At 39.0% G+C, this 10,996-nt stretch overlaps 1 protein-coding gene across 4 annotated transcripts; it reads right to left on the reverse strand.

Moving 5' to 3' along the window:
* Window positions 1-91: 91 nt before the first annotated feature.
* On the reverse strand, window positions 92-8,925 carry LOC110059151 (uncharacterized). 4 transcript variants are annotated; one of them, XM_089294549.1, is made up of 7 exons: window positions 8,858-8,925; window positions 4,326-4,821; window positions 3,714-3,878; window positions 3,406-3,459; window positions 2,833-2,883; window positions 2,416-2,476; window positions 92-1,902 (listed from the first exon to the last, which is right to left on the reverse strand). In XM_089294549.1, exons 2-7 carry the CDS (start codon window positions 4,788-4,790, stop codon window positions 1,574-1,576), a joined length of 1,125 nt encoding a protein of 374 aa, XP_089150675.1. In that variant the 5' UTR covers window positions 4,791-4,821; window positions 8,858-8,925; the 3' UTR covers window positions 92-1,573. The 4 variants fall into 4 exon arrangements, with proteins under 4 accessions (XP_089150675.1, XP_089150674.1, XP_020621498.1 ...); XM_089294548.1 differs by lacking the exon at window positions 8,858-8,925 and adding an exon at window positions 7,603-7,827; XM_020765839.2 differs by lacking the exon at window positions 8,858-8,925 and adding an exon at window positions 6,698-6,821 and having other exon boundaries at window positions 2,416-2,473.
* Window positions 8,926-10,996: the final 2,071 nt, after the last annotated feature.

Raw genomic sequence — 10,996 nt, forward strand, 5'->3', positions numbered from 1 at the left:
AGCCCTTTTATTGCTAGAAGTTGCCCCCAAACTCAGGGTTATTAGCATTGGTATGAATCACAAATTTGTCAAGTCACCACGTAGCAAGCAATTCAGATCTGCCTTTTTTATTTGCAAAATTAAGTAAGGTGGATTTGCTTATAACATTTTCAATAACATAACTTTAATTAAAAGCTTAGTTACGTCGCATTTTTTAATGTTACACAGGAGTCCTTAACATGTAATCTTTGACTTACCCTTTTTTAAACTCAGGAAAATTAAGGCATGGGTCAGCAATTATTTTCCTCAAAACAGTTAGGGGGTGGTCTACGTTCTGAGGCTTGGTTCATAACAACATAAACTTTTGGGAGACAAATACACATTCTAAAGTGATTATTTTTGACTTGTCAAACTTATGCAAATTAGGTCACGTGACTTGATACGGCCAAAAAATCGTAGAAATTCTTTAAGCAAAAATGGGAACAGTTTGCAAAAAGAAGGTTTCAACAGAACTGGTACAGGACAAGTCCTAATGACAACAGCAAAGGAACTGTGCTTGGCAGTTGTTGAATAGTTCATTATTTTTGGAAATAAACGGTTTCCTCTACTAGTACCCAGTCCTCTGATAAAAGTGATTTGTCTTTTTAAAAGTTTCTTTTTAAGTATCTTAACTTTTCCAAGCGCAGAAACGATTTATCTAATGACCCTTAACTCATGAAACTAACATCAAAGTTAAAGGACATAAGAAAAGTGTTCCCATTTAACAAAAGAGATTTTTTGGTTTGAAGAGGTCACGTGACCTAATTTACATATTTTCGACATTCCAAATTGACACAAACTGTCAACCTTTTGACCTGGCAAAGTTTCCTGTTGCTACAACTGAAGCTTCAAAATATACACTACCCCCTAACTTTCCGGGTGAATAACTGGAGGCCCTTGCCTTAATTTGCTTGAGAAGGCTGCAGTTTTTTTTTTTGAATATTCACCTCAGGAAAGGAAATAATTTAGCATTTGACCAAGGGCTTGTTAATGTTTGACTATCTTTTTTTTACGAAAAGGTAGCAGAATTCTTCGTCATTTGTAGCTTTCCAGGACACATGACAGATCTAAACAAGGTTGATGTTCGAACCGAAAATGTACATTGTTTCATTTAAGGTATAGCTAGAGAGTTCCCTGTATAGAACTGTTTCTATAGAGGTTGTCTTACCAAAACGTAAAAGCGCACGCGACAATGTGAGAAAGTATTATGGGTAATGCTTCCTAGTCACTGTGAACTTCAATCAAACAACGCCAAAATATTAGTACCCCTTGTACCATTTGCATCGTTGGGTGCGCTTTTACGCTTTCCTGAAAAAATCTTTTTTGGGAACGGCTGTATTCTGCCACTGATTGTCCTGTTTGTTGTGATTTCCAGCACGCGGTGACCTCATTTCTCTTACTGTATCTCTAAATTTAAAGGATTTTAAAAAAAGGATTTTAAAATAAACGCAGGGATTGAAACAGGAAATATTAAAAACAGCTAGCGTGCTAAAGTTCATTAAAAGAGTTCTGATGAGACTCCTTAACTGCCAAGGGTCCTGTTTGTCATCTTTCCTTATAACTCATATGCGCCTAAAAAGTTGACGGTGTGGTCACCTTCTACAGTCCCGTGACCCAGGAGTCTCACGGTTACCACGCTTCCCTTTTTCATTACAAACACCGCTCCAGAGTATGTGGCTTCTTCGCCCTTCACAACTTTAGAGAGGTAAATATTCCCGTCGACTAGTATCTCAAATCCAGTCCTGTCGTTATCGGTTTGAAGGAAATGGAACTGACAGTAAACAAAGTAGCGGCCATCTCGTGGTATTTCCAGTGAGTCGTTTGTTGATTTCACTCCTCCAGCGAGATGGGAAGTTGGACATGTGGAACACCAGCGAGAGAATTCTGTACATTAAAACGAAAAAAAAAGTATTACGTTGTAAATAATTTAATGGGTAAATCTAAAACTTATTATAACTTATAACTCTTATTGAGTAAGAGAAAATTCGATAAAATAAAAAAAAATGGGGGTCACCGTGCTGTTCATGAGTTTCAGAAGCGCTTAAAGCTAAAATTAAGGGTTTTTAAACAGGTCATACTGTTGCTATGGTAACCAAATCAACATGTTAACCAATGATAAGCAAGTTTTTCGATACCATGATTGTGGCATCAACCGATGTAGTGTGGTTACAATGGCCCATCAAAATCTTCGTCTTGGAAAGTGCTGGAAACTGTTTTGAGTCACCTTAAGGTGAATCTGAAACCACTATATTTGCATCACTTGTCACACAGTGGTAGCATCCATCTTTCAAAGTATATATAGCTGTTAGAAAAGTGCTGGAAACTGTTGCCAGCCTCCTTTAGTATTTGCAACTGCCATTTATACAACGCAATGATAATGTTAAAAGCTAGACTCACGAAGACCGTCTGAGAAACGAAATGGTCCTCCATCTCCAGTCAAATGCCCAGAAGGCTTCTGCTTAAAAATAATAATACCTCACATTAAGAGACTTCAGTATACCTTTATGTACATTTTATTTCCGATCCAGTGCAACCCGGAAAGAACGATCAAATATGATCGGTCGTTACCTTGAATTTTCTCTAGTTTTAAGTGCATCCCATGAAAAGTCGATTAGAAAATTAGTTTTACAACTCGGTATTCAAAGCAGCAAAGCATATTACGAGTATAAAAGGAGTAGAAACAAATTAAATATGTCCGTCAATCAGTCAATCAATCAATCAATCAATCAATGAGAAACGGAGAATTTATTATCGTTCCTGGTAATTTTCTTTTCTCCCAACATTTGATAATCAGTTAAGCTTCAATTCTCTTACCTCACTGCCCTGAGAAGCATCGTCACGCATGCCTGAGGCTTCGGGACACTTCTAAAATAAGTTAATAATAAATTAATATACTAACTGGCCCGAAAACGCGTTAAAATTGGTAATGATTCCATGTTAATCACTGAACAAAGAGGGAAGACTGATTAGCCGAAGAAAAACATTTGTCTACTAAGCGTTTATGTTAATGATTTTGCCAAGCATTTTTTAATGCGTTTTGCTGTTCAGTCGGATATTTTAGTGAGGTGAAAACATGACAGAGCGTTCATTCAACAGGGTAGATTTGGAAAAAGTTCGCTTTAGGCAAGCTACAATGTCAGTGATCTTGCAGTGCCTCTTACCGAACACCATGTTTCCATGCACATATGCCTTGTGAACTGTTTTAATTGATGAAATATCACTTATTGTGACTATATTTTATTGGGTATTGAGTCCTTGTAGTGTGCTTATTTTGGCTTCCAGAGAGGCTCACTTGGTCGTAGTTCTGGATAACAAACTTTGAAGCAAACTCCCTTCTCGGCTAAGAATGTGAAAGCAACTAAGTATTATTATTTTTATGAAACATACCTTTGATCCCGAGAATCCAGAAGGTCCTGGCGGACCAGGATATCCGGGATCACCCTAAGGAAAGAAAATGTACTACTTTTTATCATATTGTTCTATCATCACCGCACAGCGAGCTGGCCTCAGTACGACTGGACAGTTTGAATTCAATCGGTCTGCTAAATGCAATCCCACCCCGCGCAAAATCATTAGTTCATTCAACGAAATCAACGTCTTTATAGAAGATAAATCCTCAAATAATTCTTATCAAACAAGCGTTTAACTTGTTAGACTGAGGCTTACTGAACAAAACATGTCTATCGCTTTTTTACCTTGAGACCATCTCTTCCATCTCTACCGTCTTTTCCATCTTTCCCATCTCTGCCATCTTTTCCTTTTAGCAGGGGAGCCATCTTCCTAACAAAACTTTCAAGCCACATTGGATTGAACTCCAAAGGCTTTGCGTCTTCAGACTTTTTTGACAGTGATATAACATCCTATAAGAAAAAGAAAAAAAAAAGAAAATGAATAAAGGGAAGGTGTTGAGTATTTTCAGTGCTGAAATACGTCAAACTCGAAAGACTGTGTTTGACCACATTCGAGTCAAAATAAAGTTAAGTATTATGTCTTTCCACAAAAAGAGAAGAGCTGTTAAAAATACGACGCACAGCGCAGTATTTTTGACGCACTCTGAGGTGTTTGGAAATGTAGTCAAACACTGTTTTGAGTGTTTGATACATCTTCTCAGTGGAAACTAAAGCTTAGGGAAAAAAAGGTAGAATTATAATCGTAACAATATATATCCAAACACTGTCACGGTCATGATTTCCTCTGTTTAAACTTTATGAATTATCAATAAGTTTAAGAATTTTTTTCCTTTTCCTCCCTGATGCATATAGCGTACTGTTTGTAATATAAGTAATACATTTTGTTGTTCCACTTACTCTTTCCTTTACATCGTTTGATGTTCTTTTGTGCACCCTTTGTTCATTTGGAAGTCCAACCATGGCTTGCTGTAGCCTGACTGGACTTGTGTCAACACCCATGTAGTCGTTTAACATACCCAAGCCATCAGGAATCTGACGTTTGTCGATTGAATGTTCTCTCTCCTCTCCAGATGATTTTTCCTCCAGTCTTCGTTTCCTTGCCAAACTGGCAAATTTGTCGTGGTAATTCTCATTCATCTGGTCGTCGTATCTAACATCAACGCTTCGTCGCCTCCGCACAAGGTGCAAAGCTTCGTGAATTAATGCACTTGGATTGGCTGCAAGTTCTCTAGCTTTATGCCTAGTCAAGCGTGAGGCAGCGGTACTTGCACTGTCGCGAATTTTGTCCCCTTGACATCTCACCACAAAAATTGTAGTGGCTATCAGAGTTAGCAAAATCGTGGATCGCCTTGAAAATCCCATCGTCGTTGTTTAGTGCAGGTTTAGGTAAATACTAAAGGAGGGACAGAAAACAAAATTGCGAGAGATGAGCTACAAATTTCAGTTACTACCTACCAGTTTGCTATTCCTGCTACCTTGTTTAAATGTCTGCATAGTCCCTACAGGCTTACTGACTGAATGATGGAAAGAACCCACTGTTCTTGAGACACCCACCGTGAACCAATTGACTACACCTACTGACCGCCCCGAACGATTTAACAACAATTACTTTTATTTATTTCAGTAACCATAACAGTCTGATCATCACCCAGTGGCTTCCCATGCATGACTAACGATGACCTGAAATGACGTTGTTCTGCTTCTATCCCTTCGTGGGATATACCCGTCTGTTCATTAAAGTAGAAAAAGTTATTTAAGAATGATGCTAAAACTTATCTTCTCAAAATACAACTAGAGAGACAAGGCTAGGGTCAAAGCCAAGCTTCCCGATCAGCTTATAATGCATAATCTATAGAGGTCACCGTACCTTACCGAGACAAGGTCACACTTCAAGTTAATTGAGTAAATTACGGACTACTTGGAAAACCTCAGGGGAACCTTTTCGATCGTATCCGTGCCATACCTGTAGTATAACACATGTTCATTTATTGCACCAGGTTATTCACAGCGTCGCATGTAACGGGGTTAAATCAATGGAAAAAAAATATCAATATCCAAAAATATCAAATATTTTGGTTGGGTTCATGATACGTACTTGAAGCAATGGCAACAATTGGTTTCACCAGGCTGTTCACAGCGTCGCATGTAGCGGGGGTTATATCAATAGAAAAAAAAAAAGCGTATCTATCAAATCTTTTGGTTGGGCTCGTGACACTTGAAGCGGTAAAGCGGTCTTGACAAGGGCAACAAGGGGTTCACCGTAAATTAAGAGACCAACAGAGTCAAGAAGCCGTAGAACCACCTGCTGTTGGTGATTTCAATTAATTCAATTACAGCGAGGCCGACGTTTACCCGCGTCCAAACAATAGCTGATAGCAAACAAAGACCTTCGTTGAAACTGAGAATAGAATAATTTTTCGGTGCAAATGCTGATGCAATTATACAACAGAGACTAGCATTGAAATATTGTCACTTTTAAACCCCTTCTGTGAATCAGACAGCCCTTAAGCAGGTTGACCACGGGCGGTCAACGGATCATTTGAACAAAATAATATGGGGCGAGCGCCATATTGGTTAATGTTAGGTTACTATTTAATTCATATAAGGGGCAGTTTTGAAAAACAATCTTACTTAGTTTTCCAAAAATAAGTTCTAAAAATTAAGACCGTTTACAAACTTTCCACTAGTTCAGTAGCAACTTTAAAGTAACGCGCCATTTCCAGAACCTTTTTAACTCTTGTGTAAAAATATTTATATCTCAGCGCTAGATGAATAGCGTGAAAGGGAGGCGATAAAAGAGGTATCACAGTAAGGCTACTCGTAGTTTACTGCTACTGCTGTGATAGAATAATCACTTTTTGATTTGGATTTAAACCTCTGAGTCTAGCTCACTTGCAATAATGCCGTTCGACTCCGATTACCTACCAGCCGAGAGAACCATGACAACGCGCGCAACTCCCACATCGATAAGAATGAACAGGTGTTTATCTTTAAGGTCGGGGTAATGCTGTAAATGTCTTACATCTTTGATATCGTTAACTATCGGCCCTACAAAACTGATATTTCCCCTGAGGAAGGAATTTATGCCAGCATAAAAAAAATGCTAATTGGAATCAGCTCTGGTGCCAATCACATTAGCTTCTTTGGCCACTGCCGTCTTCTGAAGCAGGTACTCAAGTGTTAAATCAAATTTAATAACCGGTGTTTTCCGAAAAAAAAGCGATAGTCAACTCCGAGCCTTTTGTAAAATTAAACGAATGAAGACTTACCTGGACATTACCCCGTCACGTTTAGTCCGGATTTCTGCATCCTAAAGAGTGCTTTGGAGCATTTTACAGTCGGCGATATCCACTGCGTGCTTCGTTAAACTCGAATGTACTTCTTTTGAAGCATTACCTATTCTTACACAGACTTGGCAGGTGGCTGTCAGCCTTAAAGTTGGGAAATTAACTCCTTAACCGGGTTTACATTAAGCATTTTCATCGAAAATAGTGAACATGTTGAGGTTTTGAGGTGGAATGAACACAGCCTTTTACAAGCGAAGACGCAATGCAGTGACATCTGGCATTTCCATTTTTGGGGGGTTGGATGTAGCGAAAAGAAGACAAGTTTTCATGCTTGATCAGGGCTATTTTCTGTCATAATCAAATGTTTTTCGATTTTGCTACGCAAGGTCAGATTCTTACAATTGCATTGCCTTCTTTTTAGTGTTTTGTACGACATTTTCCAACGGTTGAGCCAGCGGTCCATAACATGTTTGAATACGAGGCAATTTAAATATGTAATTCCGACTAACTAAAATACAATGGAATGTCTATAAACGCTCAAAGGCTGAAAGGAATTTTGAAAAATTTAAACAAGCTTCGTTTAAGACGAGTATGTGTTTGTTTGCCTGTGCTGTTCCTTTACCGCAGCAACAATCCGGGGTTTGGAGTTCAGTTTCGATGAAACCCCGCTAAGAACGTAGGTTCTGCCATTGTGCTTGTCACTTTCGTTTGAAAAGCTGCCACTCTCACCTAATTGAATTGACATGGTTCGTTTGCATAACCATTGACTTAACCCATCGACATGGAACTGCGTGTGAAACCACCGCGAACCACATGTGGATACTATGTTTCGGAGGTAATGATGTAAATAGACAAACAATCCTTAGGGTTTGAGAGTTCGATCTTACCTTGATTGATCAAGCTCACAACAGGTTTTCAGTGTCTGGATGTGTCTTGTTAATGTTCCATAAAACAATCTCAATAAATTTAGAAAACTCGTGTTCGTTCTTAGCTACATGCCTTGAGTCGTATTCTTAGATATACCTGCTGTGTAACTTGATTCGTATCATAACTGCAGTTAAGATGACTTAACACATTTTAAGGGCTATCACTTTACTTTGTAAAGTCATTGAACTAAACAAAAGTTTATTACATGTTTGTGTTTGTTTTTGTTTGTTTGCTTGTTTGCTTATATTTTATCTTTTCCCACACGGTATTTCCTTATCAAAAAATCAAGAAAAAAGAAGGTCGGTCAATATAATCAAATCAACCAATCAGAATGTTTCATTGCCATACTATATTTTGTACATATTGGACCTGATAAACCTTGTACAGCTCTGTTTAAAATAAATATGAATTCGTACAACCGCAAACATTTATAAACCTATGGTGGTTGAATATCTGTCCATGGTCATCGTTTTTAGCTGTGCAGGCCTGGCTTTGAACGAGTCGTACTGTTAAATAGCTATGCGGTGACCAAATATCATCGGTCCTTGTTCTTGGTTTTTAATTAATTAGGGAAAATTTAATGTATTGACACTCACAGGAACGCAGACCGCCACTACCAAAATACTGCATTGGAACTGGTGACTGGAAGACTCCAACGCCTTGTGGAAGCTCAGTTTGTAGACCGAATTCAATCGGTTTGCTTTTGGATCTCTCAATCCTGAAAGTCGATTTCTTCGCAAAATTACTTTCAATCTGACTTACTAATGAAGCTGATGATTATTACTGTTTTCAAGGGCGCTTCTCTTGCATTGATAATTAAAAATCGCGCTTGACGAACACACACACAGTAAAATTTACGTTACGCTGAAATAAGTTTCTTTTAACCATCTTGTTCAAACGCCCTGATGAAGTCTTTGTTATCAGACGAAACCGGTCGGAGAAAATAAAGCAAGTTGACAAGTTCTGTTGCTGTGTGCTGCTTACAAGCGTTTAGCTATTTAAAAAATGGCTAATCATTTCGAATCAGATTTAAATAGACTTTTGGTTCATTGTGAACCAAGGGAAGTGGAGTCATAGTTATACCAAATACAGGGTGCAATCTTTCATAACTGGACCTATAATTTATGAAATGGCTCAACATAATCCAGCAAGGCTCGTCGCCAAAGATGGATTTTGCTGCAACTACCAGAAATGCAGTTTGTGTTATATACTTACCTTATGTACAAGACAAACTAGAGAAATAATCCAAAATGAGTTTCGTTTGATCGAACTGCATTTTAAGAGGTCGTTGCTTTATTTTAATTGTAAGGTAATTTACGCCACGAGGTACCATCTTGTCGGAAATTTATCATCTTTCTTGTGGTTGGAGTAATTACATTCAGGGAACAAAGTAAGCACAAGCAAGGGACAATGATTAGCAACTATAGCATGCAGGTTCCCATGCATGCGAAAGATGATAGATGTTAACCTGCTCTGTATCCTGAATTTGGATTTTAGTGGGAGTCAGAAGCTGCGCCGACCTATATCTCTGCTTGACTTTAAAGTATATTAATACTATTTTAAACAGTAGAGTCATTTTCGGGACCATGCGGGAAACACCAACTTAAAAAAATATGTGGTGCATTTGTGTTAATAAATGCAATGACCCTCTCCCCCTCCCCCCTCCTACTCCCCCCCCCCCCCTGGAGACCTTGTCTTATGACAGATTATTCTTTCACTTGGCGACTGAAGCAGAAGGAAGATAAAGTTAATACAACGCCTTATCGACGCCCTAACAAATAGAAACAGAAACTGATCGAGACAAGTGCATCCACGAAACTTCATGCATGGGATTTTTATTTTGGAGCCTCCACCTCGCGATTAAAATGCAATCTAGGCATTATACCGTACGCAAGGCTTTGCAACTGTCAACTCTGAGTTTGATTTATAGTGTTGGCCCTAGAGAATGAATGACTGATTTTGTACCAGGGCGGGAATTTTAATCTAAAATTTTTCCACTGGAAGTTGAATGCCTCCTATGTGTGGGGTTCCCCCCCTCTCAAGTTTAATATTGATAGGTGCAATAATAGTCAACACAAATCTCACCTAGTGGGACAAATTTGTCGTACTTGATATTCCAACCTTGTCGTTCAGACAGGAGGAGCAGACAACGCTCTGCAACACAGCCAATGGTCTGTGACGGGTTGATTCCCACATCCCTCTGCGACATAGAGTCAATCCAGTAGGTTATCCGTCTCAATCATCAAAACAAACGAGTCTTATAATCCTTAAAATCCATTTGGTTTTTAAAGGAAGAAGGGTGAAGACTATCACTGACAGTATCATTATGAAATTTGAGTCATTTGCCACGTCATTAGCCACGCCCCAACTCTAGCTAATTAAATTTAAAATATTTAGAGAGGAAGCCAGGTCAGCCTTAGCTGGTTTTCATTCGGATCCTCTATACTGGTCAAATTGACATTTGGAAATGTTGGTTTTTTGTGGAGGGAGAAAAACCGGAGAACTTGAAGGAAAACCCTTGGAGCAAGGCGAGAACCAACAACAAACTCAACCCACATATGGCACCAGGCCGGAATCGAACCAGGGCCATATTGGTGGGAGGCGAATTCTCTTTCCCCCACGTCATCCCAGCTTCCGGCTGACTTATATGTACAACTGTACAAGACAACTAAATTAGCCTGACTCGAAATAAAAAGCAATGTTAGAACAAACGATATCAGGGTACGTTGGCGGTAGAATATATCCGTTTAGTGTCACAAGGATTGTATACGGAAGTAGACAACTAGGTCAAAAAACAGAGAGCTATTGAGTCTACTGGCAGTTTTGAGAGCCACTGACCTAAATTCATTCAGCCAATTAAAGCGCAAGTTAGGCCCAGTTCAGACGCCGAACTTTTCATGAGCCGAACTTAATTCGAATTTGGACCGACCCAAATTATCAAAAGTACACCTGTTGATTCAGACGTCGAACTTAATTCGCCGAACTTTATTTAGTTTAAACCAAAACACATCGAAATGTCAGCGACTTTCAGGCAAAGTAAAAACTGCTTGTAAAATACGTTATAATAATTTATACATTAGGTTCGGCTCATGAAAAGTTCGACGTCTGAATCAAAGCCGTTCCAAAGCCAAAATTCCCGGCTGAGCTAGGCGGGAAGAACGGCTGGGCCGTTCCAAATTCAAATAGCCGTTCTTAACTGATTCAGACGCCGAACTTTCCATGTACTTAATTCAATGTATTTGGTTCGGCTCATGAAAAGTTCGGCGTCTGAACTGGGCCTTAGGAACAAAAGAATCTACACTTATTCACGACAATACCAATCTTGGTGAGAACTGTATTGATAACTACGAACAA

The sequence above is a fragment of the Orbicella faveolata genome, unplaced genomic scaffold, assembly GCF_042242905.1.
Source record: "Orbicella faveolata isolate gen_17 unplaced genomic scaffold, um_ofav_v1 contig_25, whole genome shotgun sequence".
NCBI classification, from domain to species: domain Eukaryota; kingdom Metazoa; phylum Cnidaria; class Anthozoa; order Scleractinia; family Merulinidae; genus Orbicella; species Orbicella faveolata.

Coding starts and splice junctions, on each gene's coding strand:
- LOC110059151 (XM_089294549.1), bottom strand. CDS start 4,790: ATGGGATTTTCAAGGCGATCCACGATTTTGCTAACTCTGATAGCCACT. Junction 3,460..3,713: donor ATGGAAGAGATGGTCTCAAG/GTAAAAAAGCGA, acceptor TTCTTTCCTTAG/GGTGATCCCGGATATCCTGG. Junction 1,903..2,415: donor TCGTTTCTCAGACGGTCTTC/GTGAGTCTAGCT, acceptor TTTAATGTACAG/AATTCTCTCGCTGGTGTTCC.